The 26,662-nt window shown below is 40.8% G+C and overlaps 1 protein-coding gene across 4 annotated transcripts in view; it reads left to right on the top strand.

The window, feature by feature from the left end:
* Positions 1–25,654, top strand: part of DENND5A (DENN domain containing 5A) — a 112,939-nt gene extending 87,285 nt beyond the window's left edge. For all 4 annotated transcript variants that reach the window (XM_038404477.2, XM_038404478.2, XM_043517422.1 and 1 more), the window contains 10 exons: positions 1,175–1,259; positions 4,244–4,372; positions 10,810–10,931; positions 12,804–12,949; positions 13,860–13,978; positions 15,243–15,424; positions 16,356–16,438; positions 21,578–21,701; positions 22,740–22,908; positions 23,779–25,654. In XM_038404477.2, coding sequence (XP_038260405.1) covers positions 1,175–1,259; positions 4,244–4,372; positions 10,810–10,931; positions 12,804–12,949; positions 13,860–13,978; positions 15,243–15,424; positions 16,356–16,438; positions 21,578–21,701; positions 22,740–22,908; positions 23,779–23,962 — 1,343 coding nt within the window. In that variant the 3' untranslated portion in view covers positions 23,963–25,654. The remainder of the gene's footprint in view (positions 1–1,174; positions 1,260–4,243; positions 4,373–10,809; positions 10,932–12,803; positions 12,950–13,859; positions 13,979–15,242; positions 15,425–16,355; positions 16,439–21,577; positions 21,702–22,739; positions 22,909–23,778) is intronic.
* The last annotated feature ends 1,008 nt before the right edge of the window (positions 25,655–26,662 follow it).

Raw genomic sequence — 26,662 nt, 5'->3', positions numbered from 1 at the left:
CTAAATCCTGCTTTGCCTCCAGCATTTATAATGGTGTTAAGTTTATAAACAAGTGTTTTTAATTTTAAGTGGGGGGTTGCACTCAGAGGCTTGCTATGTGAAAGGGGTCACCAGAGCAATAGTTTGAGGACCACTGCTCTACAATATAAGTTCCCTTACGCAGTATAAATACCTTCCATTTGGTGTAAAATTTGCTTTCAGCAAACAGGTATCTTTTGGAAAAAAAGAGAAGTACATTAATGCAGTTAAGTCAGTGCATTAAAAATGTGGGTAAAGCTCTTTAGTTCCCATTTTACCGAAGGAGAAACTGAGGCACAAACAGCTTTTTAGGGCCAAATTCTTTCCCCAAATTCAGTCGGTATGCCAGCAGAGAATTTGACCCTTAGTAACCCGTCCGTGCCTCGTCATTCAGGTAGTCAAAGGCGGAGCAGTGAATAGAACCTAGGTCTCCAGATTCTCATTCTGGAGCCCTGCGCGCATTGGTGTAACATGCCGAGACCTGAGTTCGAAACTAACTGCTGATCCTGTGCTTTCCAGCTTGAGACTGAGAGCAGGTGATTGCTCATAGTATAGTGTTTGAAGTATGATATAGAGGTGGCATTGTTTGTTTAGCATTTAAATTGCAGATTTTGGGTTCTTGTATTACCCATTTCTGTGTTTTAAGACTGTGATGCAGTGGATATATTGTATGCTTATCATTTAACACCAAATTCTCCAATGTCAATAATGCCAACTTGTTTTAGCTCATTTGGGAAGGAAGTGAAGAACTCTTTTTAGAAAATAATACTTAAGTGATAAATAGTCTGTTTAGATCCCACTCTTTGGTCTCACACCAATCCTGGATATGTCAAAGCTTATTAATATGTCGTAGTGCTGAGCATATTATGAGTTGCCTGAACATCTCTGTATACGGAGAGTCAGTGTTTTTCCATGAATTTAATATACTGCCATAGTCAGCACTGATTTGTGCCATAATGTTTTCACAAAACCATGTGTCACTGACAACAGAAAAGTATGCGGCCAGGTACCATTTCTGGATTCTAGGGAAAATCGTTTCTCTCAAGATGTTATCAAATACTTCCGTTGTGTTACTGGCACAAAGTGTTGTTTAAATATTACTTTTAAATCTTTGAATTATTTTTCCATTGATTAAAAAAAATTCTGCTCGCTTTAGGAGTACTTCTCGATTCAGAAAGGAGGAAGTCGGATGCCAGCCCAGCCATGTCGCCCCTGAGGATCTCTCTCATTCAGGATATGAGGTTAGTTTGGGGCAGTAAAAGAAATCCTAAAGATCTGTGTGTTCATTCCTATGCAAGTAACTTGTGTAAAAGATTTACTTCAATATCACTGGAAGAAAGTATAATTCTGAATGGCTCATGTGAGTTTTGAATGATCACTATCTTCATTCTGAGTGAACCTGAGCTCTGCCACAAAATAGGCTCAATTAATGTAAATAATGAAAATCCCCCTCTTATTGTTCTCCATAAAGTCTGTTATGAAGGAAAAGGGGATAAAAGGACTTTCATCAATAATCCTTGGAAAGACTAAAATAATGTCATGATACGAAGAACTGTGGATTATAAAGGCTAACTTTGGTATATCAAGGCTCAAACTTGCTTGGGTTCCTGGTTTTGCAGTCGATGTGTTTTAACTGGAAGAGATGCTTGCTCAACTGGAAAAGCAATATGCTTCAGCTGGAAGAAATTGCTAAGTCATTTACCAAAGATGATAGTGTAACCCTTTCACTGGCCTGAGTGAAAACTTGCTTCACACTGTGGGAACCGTACGCCTACAGTATCTCCACTGTAATACTCATTGGCTTATAAGTATAGCTGGACACTTTTTAAAAAAAAAAATCTCCTTCCTTGTCGCTCTTCTGGTATCTTATCTCTGAGATCCGGGGACAGGGTCATATCTACCCAATCACTATGGAACTGGTTGGGCAGTTCTGAACTCCTCCCTATTTCCCAATGAACCTCAACAACCTCTGAATCTTAGTGTTTTGGCTGGGCATTGGCCATTGCATGTACTTAGAATGTGAAAGCCAGTGCCACAAAAATATGAAACTCAAAACTGAAAATACATCTTTTTTTGTACTTGCTATTTTCTAGTAACAAACACTTTTTCTGACTTGAAGATGGATTAATTCTGAGGCCTGGTAGCTCTGCTATCGATTTCCTCTGTGGTGTTGGCAGATAACTTAGCTTCTCTGTGTATCCGTCTCTCTAAAATTGGTATGATCCCTACCACAGAGTTCTGGGAGTTATTTGTTTGATCTCTTCAGTTGAAAAGCATGATGTAATGCAGATTCCCATAATTTCTTCTCTTAATCATGATTAGTTCAAAGTCTCCACTGCACTTGCACCTGATTCATACTTGAATATTTTCAGTTTAAATTTATCAGTGTGCAATGCTAATGCATAAGGCTTATTGAACAACTGAAATGGACTAAATACTTTGGAACAGGGTCTATAAAATATGGGAGATAATTTTACAATTAATAAATCTAGTGACAGGAGTTGTGTATTTAAGCAAATAAAGTTTTACTTTTTTAATATAGATATTTATACTTCCATCTGGACTGTTTAAAGAAAAAAAAAAGTTTGAAACCTGGATTGACCAGCAATCAGAAGATACTCTTTAATAAAGCTGCATGGATTGGGGGATGATTCTGTGAAATGCTATTTGTCTGACTGCAGCTCATACTGGTTTTTTTTTTTCTTTTTAAACAAAACAAAACTTTAATTTATTCATTTTTTAAAGGTTTTCCTTTCCTTGGAGTTTTTCCAGGTTAACCTTAACATTTTGGAGAGGTAGAAGTAAACTGAATTTATTCAAGGAACGTGATCTTCCCTGTAATATGTATGTAAAATATGGGCACAAAGCATTGTGACTGCAGTTTTAGAGGACAAGCTGAAACTCTCTTCACAGTTTGGCCTTAAGTTATTTATTTTTTTTGTGTTGTGGTAGCATCTAGAGTCCCCAGTCAGGATCAAGGCTGCATTGTGCCAAGCTCTGTAGGTGAGGCATGGGTCACTTGCAGGTTTAAACTAGTATAAATGGTGAATTCTCTCTCAAGTCTTTAAACCATGATTTGAGAATGGCAGTAACTCAGCCAGAGGTTATGGGTCTATTACAGGAGTGGGTGGATGAGGTTCTGTGGCCTGTAGTGTGCAGGAGGTCAGACTAGATGATCAAGATGGGGGAGGGATAGCTCAGTGGTTTGAGCATTGGCCTGCTAAACGCAGGGTTGTGAGTTCAATCCCTAAGGAGGCCATTTAGGGATCTGGGGCAAAAATTGGGGATTAGTCCTGCTTTGAGCAGGGGGTTGGACTAGATGACCTACTGAGGTCCATTCCAACCCTGATATTCTATGATTCTTCTGACCTTAAAGTCTGAGTCTATAACCATCAGAGGAGTAAAGTTTTGGAATAGCCTTCCCAGGGAAGCAGTGGGGGCAAAAGATTGTGGCTTTAAGATTAAACTCGATAAGTTTATGGAGCAGATGGTATGATGGGTTAATGTGATTTTGGTAATTAATTGATCTTTAAATATTCATGGTAAATAGGCCTAATGGCCTGTGATGGGATATTAGATGGGTGGGATCTGAGTTACCCAGGAAAGAATTTTCTGTAGTATCTGGCTGGTGAATCTTGCCCATATGCTCAGGGTTTAGCTGATCGCCATATTTGGGGTCGGGAAGGAATTTTCCTCCAGAGCAGATTGAAAGAGGCTCTGGAGGTTTTTCGCCTTCCTCTGTAGCATGGGGCACGGGTCACTTGCTGGAAGAGTCTTTGCTCCTTGAAGTCTTTAAACCATGATTTGAGGACTTCAATAGCTCAGACATAGGTGAGGTTTTTCGTAGGAGTGGGTGGGTGAGATTCTGTGGCCTGCGTTGTGCAGGAGGTCAGACTAGATGATCATAATGGTCCCTTCTGACCTTAGTATCTATGACAGGAGTGAGCCTTAAATCATTGTGAGGTAATGGGATGGTCTAGAATCCTGAAAATAGGCCACTGCAGTACAGATACTTCCTTTTTCTGTCTTGCATTCCTCTTTAACCAGAGGACTTAGATAGTGAATTATATTAATTTATGGCCCTCTCTTTTTTCCAGCAATTGTCAAGATATAGAAATATTGTAAGCAAAATTCCTTCCCCAGCCCTGCTTGATGTGAAAAATCTGAAAGGATGATGTGGAGATATTATTAATCAGCATTTGATAATCTTTGTTTTCCTTTTTAGGCATATCCAGAATATTGGTGAGATCAAAACAGACGTTGGCAAGGCGAGGGCCTGGGTTCGACTGTCCATGGAAAAGAAGTTACTCTCCAGACATTTAAAGCAGCTTCTTTCAGATATTGAACTTACAAAGTAAGTCTACTTATCCTAAATAGAACTTTTAAAAATCAAACCTGTTTAATAATTGTTCAGCTTTAAAAACACAAACTTGCCCAGACTAGAATCTGTTTAACAGTGCAATCCGGAGTTACAGTGGTGGAGCTAACAAGCCATTCATAGCACCAGACGTGCTTGAGAGGGAGGAAGGTCTGTGGCTAAAGCCCTGGACTGGGACTCAGGAGAGCTGCGTGCAGTTCTCAGCTCTGCTACAGACTTCCTGTGACCTTAGGCAGTCACTTAGACCACGGTCTCCAAATATGACTAGTGATTTTGTGTGCCCAACCTGAGACATCCTGAGTGGTTAAATCAATTGGGACTCAAGTGTGTGTGTTTCAATTTGTTAGAGTGCTTTGAATCAGAGCCTTTGTGCGTTGAGTCTTTGTACATCAGCCCTCCCATGTGTAAAACTGGAATATTTCCTTTCTCCCCAAGGATTCTCGCTTTGTGTCTGTATAGAGCCTGGCACAATGCAGCCTTGATCTTGACTGGGGACTCCAGGTGCTACCACAATACAAAAAAATAAATAACTTCAGGGCAAACTCTGAAGAGAGTTTCAGCTTGTCCTCTAAAACTGTAGTCACAACGCTGCGTGCCCATGTTTTTCACATCCTAGTTATGCAGTTATTGAGTATTAGCATGGGATTGAATAAACTGTTTGGACTTGAAGGAAGATAGAAGTGGTGGGTGGAAATTGGTACTGTGGGTTACAGTACAGGTTTGTGCCTTGACACTACCTCTTTTCATAAAGAACCAATGTGGCTGCCATAGGTAAGGGATAAGGGGGAAATGACGCGCGTGCGCGCGCGCGCACACACACACACACACACACACACACACACACACACTAACACACTAAAGGAGAAATTAATAAAACACACACACACACACACACACACACACACACACACACACACACACACACACACACACACACACCCCATATATAGATATTAAAGGAGAAATTAAGTATAGTATTTAAGTATAACGGGCACCAGGATTTCGTTAATCAGTATCACTTATTTAGAGAAAATGTGTGCAGGTAAGTCCTTGCAGTTGGGAGTCATGGTGCAATGCTAAGGACCAGAGCTGAATACATTAGTGCTTAATGTGTAGGCATGGCCTGATTCCCTGACCTCAAGGTAATTAAACCTGGCAACATTTATCCATGTAGAACAAGTGACAGGATTTAAAAGGAGATGCTCAAAAGCACTTGCCTATGTGTTGCTTCTTAGTGAAACAGATACTAATTTTCTAGATGTAGCTCAAAATGAGAGAAACAAAAATAGAAATATGTACTCAAAATGGAGAGTGACATGCAGATGAACTACTTACATATAAGCAGGCATCAATAGTAAGTAATCTTGAGTGCCTGTTTGTACATTTTTAGATGCTCCAGTTAGAGAAGGATTAGAGCATTCCAGTCAGCACAGATGAGCAGTGTGTTAAACAAGGCCATTTCAGCTCTTTAGAGGGGGGACTTCCATGTGAATTGCTGCACTGAACATAACCATGCAATGTGACAGGTTTCAGAGTAGCAGCTGTTAGTCTGTATTTGCAAAAAGAAAAGGAGTACTTGTGGCACCTTAAAGACTAAGAAATTTAATTGAGCATGAGCTACAGCTCACTTCATCAGATGCATTCAGAGGAAAATACAGTGTGGAGATTTATATACATAGAGAACATGAAACAATAGGTGTTACCATACACACTGTAACAAGAGTGATCACTTAAGGTAAGCTAGTACCAGCAGGAGAGCGGGGTGGGGGTGAACCTTTTGTAGTGATGATCAAGGTGGGCCATTTCCAGCAGTTGACAAGAACGTCTGAGGAACTGTGGGGGGTGGGATGGGGAATAAACATGGGGAAATAGTTTTACTTTGTGTAATGACCCATCCACTCAGTCTCTATTCATGCCTAAGTTAATTGTATCCAGTTTGCAAATTAATTCCAATTTAGCAGTCTCTTGTTGTAGTCTGTTTTTGAAGTTTTTTTTGTTGAAGAATTGCCACTTTTAGGTCTGTAATCGCGTGACCAAAGAGATTGAAGTGTTCTCCGACTGGTTTTTGAATGTTATAATTCTTGACGTTTGATTTGTGTCCATTTATTCTTTTACATAGAGACTGTACAGTTTGGCCAATGTACATGGCAGAGGGGCATTGCTGGCACATGATGGCATATATCACATTGGTAGATGTGCAGGTGAACGAGCCTTTGACAGTGTGGCTGATGTGATTAGGCCCTAGGATAGTGTCCCCTGAATAGGTATGTGGACAGAGTTGGCAACGGGCTTTGTTGCAACCTGGGTTAGTGGTTTTGTTGTGTGGTTGCTGGCGAGTATTTGCTTTAGGTTGGGGGGGGCTATCTGTAAGCAAGGACTGGCCTGTCTCCCCAGATCTGTGAGATGATGGGTCGTCCTTCAGGATAGGTTGTAGATCCTTGATAATGCATTGGAGAGGTTTTAGTTGGGGGCTGAAGTTGATGGCTAGTGGTGTTCTGTTATTTTCTTTGTTGGGCCTGACCTGTAGTAGGTGACTTCTGGGTACTCTTCTGGCTCTGTCAGTCTGTTTCTTCACTTCAGCAGGTGGGTATTTTAGTTGTAAGAAGGCATGGTAGAGATCTTGTAGGTGTTTGTCTCTGTCTGAGGGGTTGGAGCAAATGCGGTTTTATCGTAGAGCTTGGCTCTAGACAATGGATCGTGTGGTATGGTCTGGATGAAAGCTAGAGGCATGTAGGTAGGAATAGCGGTCAGTAGGTTTCCGGTATAGGGTGGTGTTTATGTGCCCATTGCTTATTAGCACCCTAGTGTCCAGGAAGTGGATCTCTTGTGTGGACTGGTCCAGGCTGAGGTTGATGGTGGGATGGAAATTGTTGAAATTATGGTGGAATTCCTCAAGGGCTTCTTTTCCATGGGTCCAGATGATGAAGCTGTCATCAATGTAGCACAAGTAGAGTAGGGGCATTAGGGGACGAGAGCTGAGGAAGCGTTGTTCTAAGTCAGCCATAAAAATGTTGGCATACTGTGGGGCCATGCGGGTACCCATCGCAGTGCCACTGATTTGAAGGTATACATTGTCCCCAAATGTGAAATAGTTATGGGTGCGGACAAAATCACAAAGTTCAGCCACCAGGTTTGCCGTGACATTATCAGGGATACTGTTCCTGATGGCTTGTAGTCCATCTTTGGGTGGAATGTTGGTGTAGAGGGCTTCTACAGCCATAGTGGCCAGGATGGTGTTTTCAGAAAGATCACCGATGGATTGTAGTTTCCTCAGGAAGTCAGTGGTGTCTCGAAGATAGCTGGGAGTGCTGGTAGCATAGGGCCTGAGGAGGGAGTCTACATAGCCAGACAATCCTGCTGTCAGGGTGCCAATGCCGGAGACGATGGGGCATCCAGGATTTCCAGGTTTGGGGTAGCAGATAGAATACCCCAGGTCGGGGTTCCAGGGGTGTGTCTGTGCGGATTTGTTCTTGTGCTTTTTCAGGGAGTTTCTTGAGCAAATGGTGTAGTTTCTTTTGGTAACCCTCAGTGGGATCAGAGGGTAACGGCTTGTAGAAAGTGGTGTTGGAGAGCTGCCTAGCAGCCTCTTGTTCATATTCCGACCTATTCATGATGACGACAGCACCTCCTTTGTCAGCCTTTTTGATTATGATGTCAGAGTTATTTCTGAGGCTGTGGATGGCATTGTGTTCTGCTCGGCTGCGGTTATGGGGCAAGTAATGTTGCTTTTCCACAATTATAACCATGCAATGTGTCTCATTCTGCAATGCATTTTCCAAGCAACTGCTGTAGTTAGCAATATTAAGGGGATGGGTTTTGCCCTATGTGACAGACATACTGAGACATATATTCAGTCTGGAAAAGGAACATAATGAGGATTGGGGGGGAAGCCCCTGGCTACATTTCCTTACTGTCCTTGTAATAATGACTGCACGCTTCTGGCTATTTTTATCTGCGGCTTCTTAACAAAAAGTGAGGCCTAGAAAATGGAAACAGTCCTGCATCAGGAATTGGCCAGTTAGTTTGGTATCCGCCTAGTCACTATTCTTTATTGCAATGGAAGGTCATGCAGAATGATTTAGATCTCTAACGCCATTGTTTAAAAATATGGAAGAAGCTTTATGTCCACATTAATTCAGAATGAAAAATAATCCAGATCATTGTAGTAATTTCTACCAGTTCCAGGAAATTCTGTGGGATCAGTCTCTTCACAAACCAGAATTGTGGACAATGAAAGTAAGAGAATTCCAAAGACACTGGTGAGCCTAAATTTCAAATGTGCTTCTGGATGCTGATACCAGTATGTTCCCATTTTACATGACTAAAGGCTGAACTGTATATTCACACACAGGAGCAGGAACTATTGAAGCACCTTACTTTTGAAAAATGGGCTCAGAGTTGTAAATCTTGCGTGTTGAGATAACTTAGTGATTGGAATAATACCAATACAGTGAAAGTGGCTAATGTAATAGCACATGAAAACTAACAGGGAGCGAGAGCTGTGTTATACCAATACTTTTAAAGCATCCGTTCTGAGTAAATGAAGAATACTAATGTTCAGAAGTTGGTTGAAACACCATCAGAAACTTTCAAAAGGTAAAATACAAACAGGCGAAGGTCCTCAACAACATTTAGCCTCTTCGATATGCTATCTAAACACACAATTCAAGTTATACAAGTGAAACGTGGACGCATTGACCCGTTAGGTGCTCAGAGGTCTACTGCTCTTGTGGCTAAGGGCTAGTTCAGTTGATTTAAAACTGTGGAGCTTTATTTCCTGTGAAACATTTTTCTGTGTGACATGTGTTGTTGGTTTGGTGGTTATATAAATGAGGATGTTGTATGTTAATTATTGATTTGTTTTGTACATTTTTGGCCTGTGATCCACTTGACAGCTTTTCCTATGTACTCTCTGAGATTGATGCAGATTGTCAGGAGGTCTGCCTAGAAGGAACAATCTGTCCATAATATACTTGGTTGCGATAGAAATTTTATACTGCTCTTACATCTTTGCTGTTTAAATATTCTTATGTCCTTAATTGGGTTGATTTATCTTTGCATGCTCCTTTGTTGTGGATATTCATTAATGCTGATTTCTTTAGTTGCGATACTGCAGAAGAGAGAAGTTTTTTTGCTTAGGTGCTCTTCATTTCTGGATGTCTCTTGTAACTCTATATTGTGTAGTCATCCATAAAAAAAATATTGTAATCAATAAATAGAAAGTGACCACGTCTGTTTTGTGGCTTTTTGGCTGCAGCTGCATCAACCTAACAAAAATAGTGATTACTGCTATGTACTAGTGAATAATATCAGGCCAGGGTTTGTTCCAACTCAGATTTTGATTTGTAAAGATAGAGATTGTAAGTTCTATTTTTGGGTCTTTACAAGGTGGTGGTTAGCAAATAAATAATGCTAATCACTATACACAATTGCTTCCCTTTGTCTACATTTGATTCCTCTGTAGAGTGAATGGTTTCTCTAAACTACCAATCCTGGGATGCTCCAGGGACTACTTAAACAACCCTGGGGACCTGTGTAAGGGTATATCTAAACTGGAGCTGGAAGGTATAATTTTCAGCTTGCGGAGACATTCCTGCACTTGCTCTGATTGAGCTAGCATGCTAAAAATAGAAGTGTAGTTGCAGTGGCATGAATGGCGGGAGGGACTAGCTGCCCCGAAAACATGCCTAGGGTCTTGAACAGGATCGTACTTGGGCAGCGAGCTCCTTGTGCCTCAGAAGTACGCTTCTCATTTTAGCATGTCTGCTCGATCAGACCTAGCGCAGGCGTGTCTCCATGAGCTGGAAACTACACCTCCAGGTTGCAGTACAGATGTAGCCTCAATTATAGCAGCCCCTCTGGGCCACATCATAGCTGCCCAGAATCTCTGCAGTGCTGTGGCCCCATTGACAACGCTGCCTACTCAGGGAACAATCTTACAGCTGTTATCTACTGGGCTTGCCCCAGCAGGATCCTCACCTGGCTGGGTATGGGGCTTTTAAGGCTGCTTTACCTCACTCCACTATTTTTACACAGCATAAATGGGCCAGAGCAAGTGTGAGGATCTTACCCCAAAAGGTAAAATCCCCTTCTGCATATACACAGTGAGATATTTTATTCTAATGAACCGTATCCTAAATTAAATTCAGAGGGTGTGGTGCTCTCTGAACTTTCTGCAGCTCTCTAAGCTGGCAAAAGGGGTTGAGAATAGCACAACAAACTGAAATGATACATTCCAGAATGAACAGACTTGCAGGATGCCTACGAGTCTTGGCTGATTTAAATGCTCTCAGCACCCATACTTCTTGTCATTTGTAATTGCTTGCATATTCTTCACAGTTCTACCTAATATAATAGAAAACTTATGACTGAAAAGATCTTGTTAATGTCATAGCTTATTTTTGTTTTGTCAGAAAACTGTACAAGCGTTATGCCTTTCTCCGCTGTGATGATGAGAAAGAACAGTTCCTCTATCATCTCCTGTCATTTAATGCTGTCGATTACTTTTGTTTTACCAATGTTTTCACAACAATCTGTAAGTACCTGTTTTCCCTTCAGTGCTGCTCTTCCCAGCTTTCTGTTGCTTCTGCTTATGCAAGTTTCTAAGCTGTTTTTATATGCTCTTTCACAGAGCTGCATTAATTTCCTGTTCACATTCAGATATGTACCACTATGTCACTGTCATTTTTAATACAATTCCTGAGAGGTGGTAACACCTATCCTTCTATTGCTAAGGGGTTTGTGTTACTCTCAGCGTGTGAGCACTATGATCAATAGGAGTTGCCTGTGTGAACCATGAAACTAATAAAGCTATCAATAATGTTGCTTAATTCCCACTTTATAGTGTGAACTGAATATCGCTGCCCTATAAATGAAGAATTTCAGAGCAACCTCATTTAACCAAATCATTGGCTGAGGGACATAATTTGTTTGGTTTTAAATGAAAAATGTGTCAGTACAACAGATCTTACTAAGGAGAAATACTGTCCAACACTAAGCTCTTGTTTTGGATACTGCTAAACTATGACTAACGCTGCAACTAACAATACATAGGGAGGTGGTGGGGGAATGAAAAGGAGAAAAGTTTTAACAGTTTTAAAGGTCATGGGTACCAAGCATTTAAGAAAATCCAGTACCAAATGCTTTCTTGAGGCCACTGTCAGATGAGGTGATGTTGAGAGAGAAATATATTAATTACTTCAGCTGAATAGCCTTCACAATAAGCCATTTATACATTACAAAACCATGTAAATTGCCAGAGAACACAGTGACCATTCACATAATTGATTTTCTGTATAAAAGCAGTTTGGTAAATACGGCCGTGCATTAGAGTTCTATACCATGATGTTAGGCAGTTGATTAATACTTTTATATTTTCAGTGTTCTCGAGTCAGAGGAGCCATAATCCAGCTTCTCTGCTCATTCGTGAAATGCTAAGAAAATAAGTGCTTGATGCCCAAACTCAATTTTTTAAAAAACACTTTTATTAATAGTTTATTACTTGGTCCTTGAATTTTTTTTTTTTTTACTTTTTACATTCAGAATAATGCAATATGTGGTACCGCCAGGTGCACAGTGCTATAGTACGTACTATGTAGAATTGGACAGCTACAGCGTTTATCATCTTAAAATGTAATCGCTTTGTTGCAGTAAATATTGGCAACAAACAAGCCTAACAAGTTGAAGTTTCAGTGTGTGATTGAGTATGTCGGTCCTAATTAAGGCACATGCAAAGCCTGTTCTGAGTGTGCATGTGTGTTTATATAACAAAAATATAGGCACAGAGCTAGATAAAATAACTGGCTTTTAATCCCAGTTCTCCTGCAGACTCCCTGCATAACCATCGGCAAGCCATTTAATCTGGGTGCCTTCGTTTTCCTAAATGTAAAATGGGGACAGTAACCATCTTAGTGATAGGTTTTAGTGTAGCAGCCGTGTTAGTCTGTATTCGCAAAGAGAAAAGGAGTACTTGTGGCACCTTAGAGACTAACACATTTATTTGAGCATAAGCTTTTGCGAACAAATTTATTTGAGCATAAGCTTTCACACACATCTCAGTGATGTGATTTTTAAGATCTCCAGATGAAAAAGGACTAAATAAATGCAAACACATTATTTAAAGTACATTTTTATTCTTTTTTATGGTGTTTGTCATCAACTCTACTTTTAATATACTGCAGCATTTATTTTAGCATCAGCTGCATATTCCTAATCACTCATTATGTACAGATATTTTTGTGTACTTCTAAATTCACCATTCAATTCTTTGGCATTTGATAACAGATTAAATTATTAGTAAACATAAAGAGGAAAAGGTAGTGTAACAGAAAAGGCATAATTTATTATTTTACATGATTATTGTTTTTGGAGGGTATTCTTTTAAGTGAGTTACTTCTTGTATTTGCAGTGATACCATACCATATATTGATTGTTCCTAGCAAGAAACTTGGTGGCTCAATGTTCACTGCCAACCCTTGGATCTGTATCTCAGGAGAGTTGGGTGAAACAGGAGTCCTACAGATTCCCAGGAATATATTGGAGATGACATTTGAGGTTTGTATTATTGACACAAGGAAATATTTTGTTGGTAAAATATTCTTTGCTCAATTTAAATTAATATTTTTTGTAATGTTTCATCAGTGTCATAGTCACAAATATTATCTACGCTGGTACCCATCAAACTACACCTGTATTTAAGCAGTATGCAGAGAAGAATGATTGGTAAAATAAGCTTAGGTGAGGAGGGTGAGACTTCTGGCTTAATATTAATGTTGTCTAAGACTTTTACATCATCACCTCACCCTACATTGTGGCTTCTTTTTCATCTGTAGGATAAGTTTCCTGGTGACTTGTCAGTTCTTTTTTTAGATTAGTTCTCTTTGTGTTTAGTGAGCAAACCTTATTTCCTCCAAATATCAAGGTACCTAATATCCGGTCTGATTTTAGTACCAAACATTTCTAAAATGTTGTGGAGGTTGCAGGTTCCCACAGTATTGTAAACGGGGGAGGAAGCTTACCTTTTCCAGATCCTGCCACTAAGCAAAAGGAAAAAGCTTTAAGTCAGATGTGTGAGTTTCTTGTTCTTTTTTTTTCATGGTAGACGCCACAGTGTATAAGTGTTAATAGCGCATTATTCTTTGATATTGTTGTTTTTAGTGCAGTAGTACCTAGGCATCCCAACAGAGATCGCTGTACACTTGTAGTAAATGCTGTACAAACACATATTAATTGACAGTCCCTGTCCAAAGATCTTATGGTCCAAATAGACAAGACAGGAGAACCAGAGGCATGGAGAGTTAAAGGGATTTGCTCAGGGTCACATAGCAGGTCAGTGGCAGAGCAGGGATTAGAACCCAGGTTTCCTGACTGCTCTCCCATCACCCTCTCCCCCTGGACTACACTGCTTCAGCCAATGTCAATTTCTGTTTGTTTCACTATAACAGATAACTTGTTTAATTTGCAGTGCCAGAACCTGGGAAAACTCACCACAGTACAAATAGGACATGATAATTCAGGGCTGTATGCCAAGTGGCTAGTGGAATACGTTATGGTCAGAAACGAAATAACAGGGCATACTTACAAGTAAGTATCATCCTGGCATTTTAAATTGGGTAAGTAGAATTTTTGCAGGGAGTTAGCATAACAGACCTGTCTGTTCATCAGTGCTTCTCTTCTCAGACTGCATCTTCAGGTTCTGATGCCCAAGGGGCTGGAGAGTCACTTGATTTCTGGTATTGAGCAGGATTAAGATTTTTAGGAAAATAAATTGAGCTTCATTTACAGTTCATATTTAGCCACCCAAACAAATAAACCAGGTGCAGACATGGGGGGGAGGGGAGAGTATCTCAAAAGGAAACTGCCTTGGGACCAAACAAATAGCCAGTTAGAACTTGCTGCTTATCAAGTACAGATAATGTGCACCAATACATGCACAGATCTGAAAAGCTCTATGAAATTATCAGAGGAACTCTGATTTTTGGGGACATGTCAGAATGAAAGTGGGTGAGTGCTGTGTGAGAAGGGTAAGAGGAGTTTGATAATTCTTACTGCAGATATGATATATGTTGTTTGAAGTGTGATTTGGTGCCCTACCTCTTGCTTATATAAGCTATGACAGCTTTCTGTCAGTGAGAAGACAGCTGTAAATCCTTTCAGTTCACAATATCAGCTTGTTTGTCATGAAGCAAAGGGATAGTATTCTGGTTTTGGATACTGGTTTGCTTTCCTAATTGAGCTTGTTTGATTTGAGCCAGCTTGGCTTCCTGGTGTCTGGGCTACCAAATATCTGTATTTCAGTGGATTGGTCAGTGATTTTGAAACTGTGGCATACAGAGTTGTTTGTAGGTAGCCTGCTGTGAAAGTATTCATAGGTGCTTCAAAGAAGCCACGTTACCATATAAGAGCTTAAGTGTTTAACATGTCAGGTTAAATAAGCAATTGAGCAGCGAACCAATGTGCTAACTTCTTTTTGACTATCGCATCCAAATTTAACAGAGGTGCTTCCAATGTTGGAAGTTAAAAGTATCACTTGATTGCTACCATGTTGATATGGGGGGGGGGGGAGGGAGAAACCCTCCCAAACTAAATATCCTGTGTAGGGTAGAAGACAGGAAGGCTGCTACTTGTTTTACTTTGTGTACCTGCATCATCTATTACCATGTACAGCACAAATCTGGAATAAGACTATTTAACTTGTGTTCCCTCTGCTGGCTAAAAGAGCCAAAAATAAATAGAATTGATTTGTTTGCCACTGTGTCAGTAAGAAAGTAAAATAATTTTTGAAGTCAGTCAGGATATCCAGAAGCCAGAATATTTGCAGTCCCCAATTCTAAGCCTTTGTCTTTAGATTTCCATGTGGGAGGTGGCTTGGAAAGGGGATGGATGACGGCAGTTTAGAGAGGATCCTGGTGGGAGAGTTACTAACTTCACATACCGAGGCAGATGAAAGGCAGTGCAGGACCCCACCACTGCAGCAGTCACCAAGTATGATCAGAAGATTTGTCACGATATCACCAAATAACAAACCAAGTAAGTCATGAGGGACATAATTTCAAACAATGGAGCATCTGTTGCCAGTAAAGGCCCCTCCCAAAAATAAATCTACTGCATTATTTTTGTGCCTTCTGTGTCCTCTTCTGTTTGACTGTGGAATGGAGACGATGAATGAGACTCAATGTCTACACTGGAATTAGACACCTGTGGCTGACCCGTGACAGCTGACTCAGGGCTCGGGCTAAGTGGCTGGTTCCATGTGGTGTAGATGCTTGTCTCTGGGACCTTCCCACCTCCCAGAGCCCTAGAGCCTGGGCTGCAGCTTGAGCCTGAACATCTACACTGCAGTTACAGTCCCTTAGCCCGAGTCAGCTGACACAGGCCAGCTATGGCTTTTTTATTGCAGTGTAGACGTGCCCACAGAGATTTACCTTCAACTCTCTCCTGGGTCTCCCCTGGGTATAGACTGCAAATTATATCTGGTTACATGCAAAGGTTTTCTGTTAAAGGTGTTCTGGCTTGTCTTGTCACGTCATTCCTGGCATACCTTTTTCTTCTCAAGCTCACCCTGATTTATAGCAATACTTCTCCTGTAATACAACTTCGAAAACTCCTATATTTGGTGCACACACACACCCATACAGCCCAAAATACATTTTTTTCTTTTGTTTCAAACCCTAATTTGAAAATCTGCATATCTAAGTGTAAAACTGTGTCCATACTATTTTTGGATTGAAACATCACAGTTTAGGTCTACACCTTCAACTTTAAAAAGAAAAAAAAAATTAAACTTTATATGAGTGTATGAAAGTACTGGCAATCCAGCACCACAAATCCAAGGTACACCACAGATAATGACTGTGCTGGTTTCTCTCACCATGCCCTAGAAACGTGCCTTAGCCTTGGTCTGCAGGTACCACCTCAAACTTTTGTGAAGTAAATGAAAATGGTTTCTTATTTTTCACAGAGTTAAACACAGGTCAGATACAGGAAGCTATTGGTGAAGCAGTGAATGGCATTGTCAAGCATTTCCACAAACCGGAAAAGGAGGTGAGAATTTCTTTTGCTAGCTACTCCTTTGTTATTTTTCTGATACTTATTAGTCTACAACCTGGAATTGCACACCTCCAAGTACATCACTTTTTCCTCTAACTGTACTACTGTATGTTCTTGGTCCATGCCCATCATCCTGGTAGCTGAACCCACAATAAGGGCCAGATTCTGTCTAGGATTCATCTGTTTGGCTCTCAAGTGTCCTATATGTTTTTTTTAATGTGGTTGCATAAATCTTTTCATGTCTTAGTTATTCACTGTGAGACAAAAGTCAAGCATGTGATGAAGAGCCCCTATAAAAGAGCCGTCAGTTGCTTTATATTTTCCAAAACTGGGGGTGGCTTAATAGTTCTCACTTATATCTTTTGGAGCATGCAGATAGGCATGTCAGCAGAACAGAATACTACACTTGTCTGACTTGTGCTTTAGCTGTTTTGTCTTCCCATCCCCTTTCGTCTCCTAGAGATAAATGTATGAGTATGTTCCCTCTTTCTTTGCATCCCCACTTACAATGGGAATTGAAGCTAGTTGAACATCTTAACATCCCTTTTGACCTAACTTTTCTCATAGAATGCTGCATATTGGGATGTACTTAAGTGTGTTTTTCAGCTGTCTCTCTCATTTATCCTGTGATGGCCTTAGAAGAGCAGCATGTGCTTTTGTATCCATGAGGCTTTTATTATGATACTCGGAGCAGGGCATCTGCTTCCCATATAGCTTGTTCTGAAGGAAGCAGCATGTTTGCTTACTTGTTGGACTATCGGTTATTCTATTATGCCGACCCCGGCATTCCTTGCTTTGATTGCCTAAAACAAGGGAAGTGTTGGGCAGCTGAAATGCTTTGTCATGTTAAGATCCACAGATCTGTTGCAGTGGTATCTCAGCCTGCTTGTAGCTTTGGGGCAGAACCACACCTGCCAGTCACTGGCAGCAGGGGAATGCCCCAACCTCCTGAAGTTCCTTCATTTTTTTTCTCCACAAGGGTCAGTGACTCAGCCAGCCCGTCCTGTCTGCAGAGCTTTTCTAAGGGGAAATTCCAGTTTTTATTGCAAAATTGTAGACTACATTTCAGCTTAATAATGTGTCAGTCTAACTCCCAGCTATGTCCCAGGGCTGTGCTTGATTTTTAAGGAGATTGTCCCCTTAGCTCTGCTTTCAATTCTGAGGTGTTTGCAGTGATGGGTGCCGCCAGGGAGTGAGCTAGGCTGAGGAAAGCCAGAGACAAAAGGAAGGGTCTGTGTCTCCTGCTCCCACCTTAGCAAGTGTCTCATTGGGGAGCTCAGCCAGCTCCCTCTCTCTGCCCCATCTGGGTGGGGTTACCTCATAATTTCCCCTCCCCTGCTGCTGCCCCTCCCCCAGCAGGAGAGAAGACAAGAAGGACTGAAGAGGCTGGCTCTGCTGGACCAGATGCAGCCCAGGCTGGGCAGGGTTATCTCCACATTCCCCACCCCCCTTCCCCTGGCAGTAAAGGAACCAAGCAGGACCAGAAAACAACTGGTTCTGAGGCAGGCACCCTTCCTTCCCCATCTCCACAAGGGAAGTGAAGTCAAGGACAGCGTGCCAAGTGGAAGATCATATCTGAATTCCTGTAGCCTGCAGAGCTCAGCTGCTGCTGCTGCTTCCCCACAGGTCAGAGGTGCAAGGCTCTGGATGCAGCCAGTGCCAAAGAGTGCTGTGAGAGACTTTTAGGCCCAGTCTTGTCCTCCTGCTACCACCTCTATAACAGTCCTTCTTTCCACCCACCCAGGATTCCTACTCTCAACACAGGCCGAGACCTCCCGGGGAAGTACAGGCCAAAATGCCTCATGTGAATCCCATGCAGTAGAGAGAGGGGCTTCCTCACTATACAGGTCCTTCACAGGCAGTCAAGTCCAGGCCAGTTTGGTCACAGCCCCCTCCTTTGGGTATGAAAACTCTGCTGGCATCAAACCAACAAAAAATAAACAAATCTGAACTGTCATCTGACACCCTAATAGCCCCTGCACACATTCACAAGCAATACTAACGTGGGTGGACAGTATTGCAGGTAAAATCCCTTTCAACTAGAAATCACATGGCCTAAGAGCTTTTTCCTGAAAAGCATGGGATTCACACATGTTTCATGCATAAATATATGGGGCTTTAATCCTTGGGATCATATACTCAGACAGTTCAGTCCCAAGCTAGTTTAGTGATATAATGGGAAACTTTATGGAAAACTGGGGCTATTCAGAGGCATTGGAGAAGTCAATCTATAATCCTGATTCATTCCAGGCACTATAGAGAGGAATAGAAGTCCTATGGAAAGATGAACTTCTTCAAAAAAAAAAAAAAAAAAAATACAAAAGGAGAAAATACTTCTTTGCAAGTGGTTGCTAGAGCAAATGCAAGATCAGTATCTGTCATCTGTTGCCTCAGGGCTATCTGCATGTCTCCCAAACAGCTCTATCGGGAGTTGAACTCTTGGTTGGTGTCAAGCTCTCTCAGTTTGGAAGCAAAAAGGCTATTAACAGCTTTGAGCAAATGAGATCACTGTACATTGTCCAGAGAAGGTATCTTCTGGAGCTGTGCAAGAATTTCAAGAACAGCTTTGTCCCAATCCCAGTGTCGGCAACCCATGGAAAGGCCCCTGTGTGAATGAAATCACCCAGGATCTACTTCAGCTCAGAACATTGCAGCCTGCTCCGCATGCTATTTCTAGCCTGAGACAAGCAGAGCATGGCTTTAATCATTACCGTTGGTCTTGCATGTGCTCTCAGGGTTTCTGTCCAGGACCAAGGCAGCAATAATTTTGGCTTTAGATAAGAAAATTCACTTCTTTTCCCAGACAATTTTTCTGACCAGGGTCCTGTACGGAGAGAAAGCTGAAGCAAGAAGACCGAGCGGTACAGGTACCAGAAAGAGCGAGCGCAGCATTCACCAACTGGAATACTGTGATTCAATTGACATCTCAGAGCACTGGTCCTTCATGCTTAACAGACTTGTTCTGGTCATGACAGTCAATCTGTCTGATAAGGTTTTTATAACAACTTGGAAGAATGTGATCAGCCCCATCCCAGATTGAAATTCTCCTGTCCTGGGTGAAACAAAGTTTCCGATCTCTATGTGCACTGCCCACCAAGGGGGGAGATGAATATCAAAAGTTATGTGGCAGAAATTGGATTAGAAAAGTGTCTACTGCACCCAGAAATGTGTCATCCTAAATCAGTTTGGTGGACTTGTGATTGACTTCTTTGTATCTTGAAACAGTAAATAAAGTGCCTAGTGGCCTCCTTGTGTCAAGACCCAGGATGTGAGGTGGTGAATGACATCTTGTAAAGCTGGCCCAGATCCCATCTGTGTCTTTGCTCTGTTTCCACTTCTCCTCAGGCCAATACAAAGGATAGCAATGAAAGAGTGGCAGTGATACTGTATTTGTCTTCCTGGCTGAAGAGACCATGACTCTCAGGTTTGATTTAACCTAGCATTGGATCTTCAGGTGTCTCTGTCTCACTGAAGAATTCTGCTATTGCAAAGCCAATCCTACATCTGGGTCTAGACCAATTTAAAGTCAATACTTGGATGAAATGATTATTGCTCTCATAAAAGCCAAAAGTGAAATCAAAAAACAGAATTTATTTTTCTGGCTGGTTTAAAGTCTATAGTTAAACTACAGAGTTAAACCAGTAAAGCATAGCCTTGAATTCCCCCAGGGAGGCTTTTATTGGGTGTAGTAATGTCCAAGCAAAAGGTCAAATGTCTGTAGTACAACATTTTCGGCAGGTTCAAGAAAAAGAAAATTTTGTATAAATCCCTACATTAAATGCTTTCTTAGTGCATCAGTCTTACTTCAACCCTGCAGGGTCAGAGAGAGTGACCTTGGAACCTCATTCTGCTCCTAGCAGCACTATCTAGATTGAATCTCTGCAGGAGGTGGTGTATTTCCTGGTCATTAGAATAGTCTATTGATGGATGCTGTCCCCAATCGATTAGATTTTTTTTATTTAATTTGAAATTGTGAGCTTTTATGAGACCAGTATTGCACTTACAATTCAAACAGTCCTCACCACTGTGATAGCATTAATTCCTTAAGTAAATTCAAGAAATATTCTGCCTTTGGTTAAGCATCTAAGTCTATTCCTTAGGAGCACTGACAATCTAAGAGCGTAGTTATGTCTCCTGTATTAAGATTTGTTAGCTGGCTATTTGTTCACCAAATTCTTCATATTGGTCATCCAATCTTAGCCAATTTAATTTCCTTTCTTTTTGCAGAAGTTGTCTCCACACCTTAGTGCCCAAGGGCAGATGCAGGAGATAATTTATGTATAACCACCTCGTTTTGGGTGTCCATATTTAAACGGTATGCTGCTTCCCACACTGCAAGCATGCTGCTATGCAAATCCCATTGTAATGGGTCTGTGGACCATTTCACACGGAAGAATAGGAAAATGTATTTGTGCTTGCCTGGAAATTTCCTTTCTTTGAAAAGTAAGATCCACAGATCCATCCACCCTGGAGACAAATGGTTCATCCAGAATAGAGATGGAAAATTGGTATCCAAAGATTTGAGTTTGTTGTTATTAGATAGACCTTGATCTGCAGTTGGAGGAGAAATTGTGCTTTTTACTCAACCTATATTTAACACAATCTGTAATGTAGGAAAGTCGATTTGAATTATCCTGGCTGTGGAAGTTATCTCAACTAGTGAGCTTCAGGAGACAAGGTATACCACTGCTGCCAGTGACTAACCAGTCTGGTTTGGCTTCCAGTGTGCAAGCAAGCTGGGCTACTCATTGAAATGAAGAAAGAAAATTCTCAGGTTAGCACAGATAGCTTTTGCTATACAGGGGTCACTAACAGCTCCCACTATAATAAAGAATTGGATTTTCACAGACTAAACGTTATAGGCCCTGGCCACTTTGAAGACTTCCTTCTTGAGCCTCATTTTGATAGGTGTCCATGTGGCGGTGTTAGAAGTCAGCAGGAGCTTCTGGATTCTCGTGACATTTGGAAATCAAACTACGTTTTTTGGTGCCTATGTATGGGTTTAGGAGCCTAACTTTAGGCACCCATTTTCAAAAATGTTGGCCATAATAACACACATCATTTACTTTTCTATATAGAAACTGGAAAACTAAAAAGAGAATGTTTTTGTTTGTTTCCATATGTCCTTGGCAGAGAGGTAGTCTCACTCTGTTGCTGTGTGGAGAAAGTGGACTCGTTTCAGCTCTTGAGCAGGTGTTTCAGCATGGATTTAAATCACCCAGGCTCTTCAAAAATGTCTTTATTTGGGACTTTCTAGGTAAGTGTGAGGAAACCATACAGCCAGTGTGTTACTGTAAAGTACATATATCTGCCTTCTGTAGTGTCATCACCACTTTGTATGCCAGATTCTCAGCTGGTGTGAATCGCGTACTTCCATTAAATTCACTGGAGCTCTGCTGATTTATACCAGCTAAGGAGCTGATGCAATGCAGTGAGTGTTACATTCACTTTCAGGGAAGAAGGATCTGTGTTCTATGGATATTAACACTGGCATTATCATATATCAAATGTATTGCACTTCAACATTCTGGGGGGTAGGGCGGAGGTGGCAGCATTAAGCATTTTGAATATTTCCTAACGAAATGGTGTTAGAATGAGTTGATAATGAGGAGGAGGAGTTTAATGTAGTTGGAAGCTTGAGTCTGGTAGCCGTATGTTATTTTTAATAGAGCAGTGTGAAAGATATAATGCAAAGCAAAGTTCTGCTGAGCCTTCTTAACACAAACACTAGAAACTACACACGATATCTGTACTCTCAAATTCGTAGTCTTTTAAAAAGTGAGTCACTTAAATACCACTTCATAGTTCTGTTGAGGTATTTACATAGCCCTCATCACCAAAGTATCTGATTGCCTCACAGTCTTTAATAGATGTTAATCCTCTCTCCACTCCTATGAGGTAGGAAAGTATTATCCCCATTTTACAGATGGGGAACTGAGGCTTAGGGTAGAATAAATAATTTATCCAAAATCACACAGGAGGCCTATGGCTGAAATGGAAATTGAACACAGGTATCTTGAGTCCTAATCCAGTGCCCCATGTATGAGACCATTCTTATACCTACTTACATAGAGGCTGTCAGCCGAGGGTCTTAAATTGCTTTACAAATGTTCATGTAATTTCAGCACACACATTTGTTGTAGCTGTTATATTGAAGTTAAGTTTACTGTCTCTCAGGAATAGAACCCAGTAGTGCTGCCTCCCTGATCTCCATTCTAACCACTATTGCATAGCATATTTATGGCTATCGGCATTTCCATTGATCACCATCACCCATCTTTCCCTTTCTTTCAAGAAAAAGCACAAACCTATTATGAGACCCTTGATCAGAACGAAATAGTCCCAGAGGAGAACTGGCAGACTAGAGCCAGGAGTTTTTGTCACTTTGTCACTGCTATCAACAACACTCCTAGAAACATTGGGAAGGATGGCAAGTTTCAGATGCTGGTGTGCCTTGGAGCCAGGTATAGAGGAACATTTTGAATCATATATGTAAGGTCTGAAGGGGATGAGATGAGGTCACAAGGCTGCTTGCGCTGTGAAGATGGACTAATGTTTTGCAAAGTTCTTTGAAATTTTCAGATAGAAGGTGGTGTTTAATAAAACTGGACTCTCACAAACAACAGAATCTCAATTAGCCTCAAATTTCAGGGGCACCCAAAATTGGAAAGATCTGAGATTTTTGGAAAATTGGTACAATGTGAAAAACCAAAACAATAAGCAGCAAGCCAGGAGAACAGGCTGGGAGCTCGGTTGGCCCTGCCTAAGCGTAGGGGACTGCCTAGCAAAGGACTGCTCCCCTTTCCTACACAGCCAACCAGTAGAGTGGGCATGCGGTGGGTGTGTTGGGGGGAAGCTGAGATTGAACAGCCAGTTAGGGCTCCCTGATCATCTGCCTCAGCTCAGGTGAGAACAGCAACTCCCTCTCCTCTTTCCACCTGAACCATTGTGGGGAGGGAGGTGAAGGAGCTAGCCCTATGCCAACTTGGGAATCCCCAGCAGGTGACATGTGAGCGGATTCTGCTTCCTTTGCATTGTCTGTGTGGTGCAAAGGAGGAGCTGCTGAGCGAATCTGTCCATAAGTATTGTGGCTTCTTATCCTTGAAATAATGTGCTTGACCTTCAGGCTGAGAAGGTTGGACACTTCTGCCCTAGATTATAGTTCTCTACTTATAAAGTTGTCATGTATCACTACAGTATTATTCCTCCTTCCCCAGTTTATCTGGAGAAAGTGGTAGATTTCTTTAAAAGATTGAAAATATAATTTCATTAAAAGTGAGTCGTTAACTTGGTTTTTGTTTTTGTTTTCAAATTCTGAAATGTGACTTTCTCAGAGACCACCTCTTACACCATTGGATCGCCTTGCTTGCAGACTGTCCAATTACAGCACAGATGTACGAGGATATAGCATTGATTAAGGATCATACCCTTGTTAATTCCTTGATTCGAGTGTTGCAGACCTTGCAGGAGTTCAACATTACACTGGAGGCTTCCCTCGTCAAAGGAATAGACATCTGATGTGTCTCACCGCAGACACTTAAAAAAAAAAAAAAAAAAAAGCAACAAGGAACAAATCTTAGTATGCAAAGGTTCTTTCTGCTAATGCATTGTATTGTGAACTTGTTCATGGCCACAAAACACAACTTTGGCTTTTCTTGAAGGAATCTCAAAAAATAGTGCAGAAAAATGGACAGAAGCTGTAAACTCAATGTTAAAAGGGGAAAAAAAGGAGGATTTTTGGTATAAATCTATTTTAGAGTTTATTTGCTGATTTGCTTTTTTTACACACTTTCATGTGAAAGAGAGAGAGATGACTATTTGTGCAGCTTATTTTAAAGCTGCAGTATTTCCTTGCCGTAGATAACGTGCAGTGAGCCTTTCAGCATTCTCTGAATTTGCCTTCAGATGTGCTGTATGTTGTAAGCCCTAATGTACACACTCCATTTCTGCTAAGAAAGGTCATTCTAGAGTTTTTAAACTAATATTTTATATATTAACATTATTACCAATGTTTGATTTTTCTTTAAACTAAATTGGGTCACTGCTGTGCTGCCAGAGAAACGACAAATTCTGGTGTGAGCTTTTTTTAATAGCCTCAGGGCACTGATTTGTCAGCAACTCACTTTTCTTTATTTCTTTTGTCAGTATTACTTTTAGTGGGTTCCAGGAGACAGAACCATGCAAATGGACAGAGATGAAAGTAATATTTTTCATATTGGTACATAATTGCACAGAAGAAATTGTAAGTGTGTTGTATTTTTAACTGATATTTTTATTTATTTAACCTATCATTGTGTTTTTGTAAGATTTTGTTTTTTTTAAAAAACCTTATACAACATAACTGGCTGTTATGTTTGCAATTCAAAATTCACAGTTCAGTCCACTTAAATAAAAAGCCTGGATAAGAGAGTGTATCTTCCAGCAAAAATGTTTGTGTGCACCAGCCTTTCAAATTAGAATTTATCTTGGTGTGGAACACCCTTAAATTGTTAACAGGTAAAAAAAATAATTCCCTAACCCCATGTGCTTTGATTTATATTCTAATGCAAAGGGGACAGTAGCTAAGTAGAGGTCAGTGCCACAGTGAAGTAATGATGCCACTCATAAACCTAATTCCATGTTTCTATTTCAAATAACTTTCTGTGGTGATCTCACCTGACAAGCACAGACTGCACATAGGATTTACTGTTGCAATATCAAACTCTCTTATGTGCTAACTTTGCAAGCTGCTGGATTCTGGGATGCTTGTGTATCTTAAGTAAAAAGGCTTTAGCCCACGCTCATAAATTACAACGTTCAGATTGCTTGGATTTTGTTGAAATACAGATCTTGGGATTTGGTGAGTGCATAGAGGCAGCTCTGTTCCTTTTAATTCTCTAATAAAATCCCTTTGAAATGCAGACCTGATTTGAGAGAGAAACCTGGTCAGCATAATGAATTGCTGTTCAGTACTTCTGGGCTCTGTAATTAAGTGGCCTCCACTGTATAAACTTCCCAGCAATATCTCCCTGACTATAAGGAACAGAAGGTTGTTCTTGGTTGTCAATCTGTAGAATATTGTGGCACCTTTTCTTTATTCTCTTCATTTTAGTGACATCTTGTGATAGCTTTATTTCCGTAATTTAAAGGTATAGCACATGTATTAAATTTTTGACTATTTTTACTTTTGTCCTATTTATTTCATTATTAAATGGAGAAGTTTCTTTGTCACTCTTATATTTTCTTTTATCCGCACGAGGTCCTGCCTTCAATGCCTATTAGCGTTGGAAAAACGAGTGGGCAGTGTCCAGATCACACGCACATTCTCTTCACACTGGATAGATGAATGTACTTTCACAGTTTGGAGTTCACATCATTGTTCATGGAGCAATTTTTCCCCGTTAATTTTGGAAGGAAAAGGATTAGAATGCAGTGTATATGTGCTTAAAGAATAACTTATTCAACCTGAACAATGTAACAGAGAGAAGCCTTCTACACTCACCACTAAACCCCAAATTTAATCAAACATCTTACTATTTTTCATTCAACACTCCAGGCTTGTATATTTTACAGTGAGTACGTGTATATTAGGAAAAGAGATTGGGGTTAATTAACGTGTTTTAGCTGACCCTGACCTAACGTCAGACTTTTCTCTCATATAGATGCAGGGTAATGCTGTTTACCTTGAGTTAGTTGGCCAAAGTAGACCCCAGGCAGAAAAGTATTAGGTCAGAGTTAGTCAAAATGTGTTAGCCAACCTCAACTTCTTTTCCTGACATAGAGTTAGACATTATGGCAAATGAGTGTGGTTTGGTGGCTTTTGTTTTTTACTTCATTACTCATGGTAAATGTTTGAGATGCCCACTTGCAGGATGCAAGGACACAAGTGAAGGATCTCTGACCCCTGAGTGGTGGTTGCTTTCGGTAACACATCAGGCAGATAAAGTTGTTTTTCTTTAGATCATGTTACTTCCCAATGAGCAAGTCACTGTTCAAACATGGAGGGAAATGGCAGAGCATAATCTAAATCATGTTTTTTCACCTACAGTACTATGTCATGATGGGCCATTCCTGTCCTCTTTCACAGTCAATGAGCTCCATCTGGGTCCTATTGAAATCCAAGGCAGTTTTGCCACGGACTTCAGTGGAATAAATCCTTACAGGCTTGGAAGGGCTATAAGAGAAGAGGTTTCAAGTGCAGCTGAACCAGTGTGGGCACAGAGGGAATGGTGGAAGACT

The sequence above is a fragment of the Dermochelys coriacea genome, chromosome 6, assembly GCF_009764565.3.
Source record: "Dermochelys coriacea isolate rDerCor1 chromosome 6, rDerCor1.pri.v4, whole genome shotgun sequence".
Classification (NCBI taxonomy): Eukaryota; Metazoa; Chordata; order Testudines; family Dermochelyidae; genus Dermochelys; species Dermochelys coriacea.
Note: the sequence above shows the minus strand (reverse complement) of the source record. Positions and strands in the feature narration are given on the sequence as shown.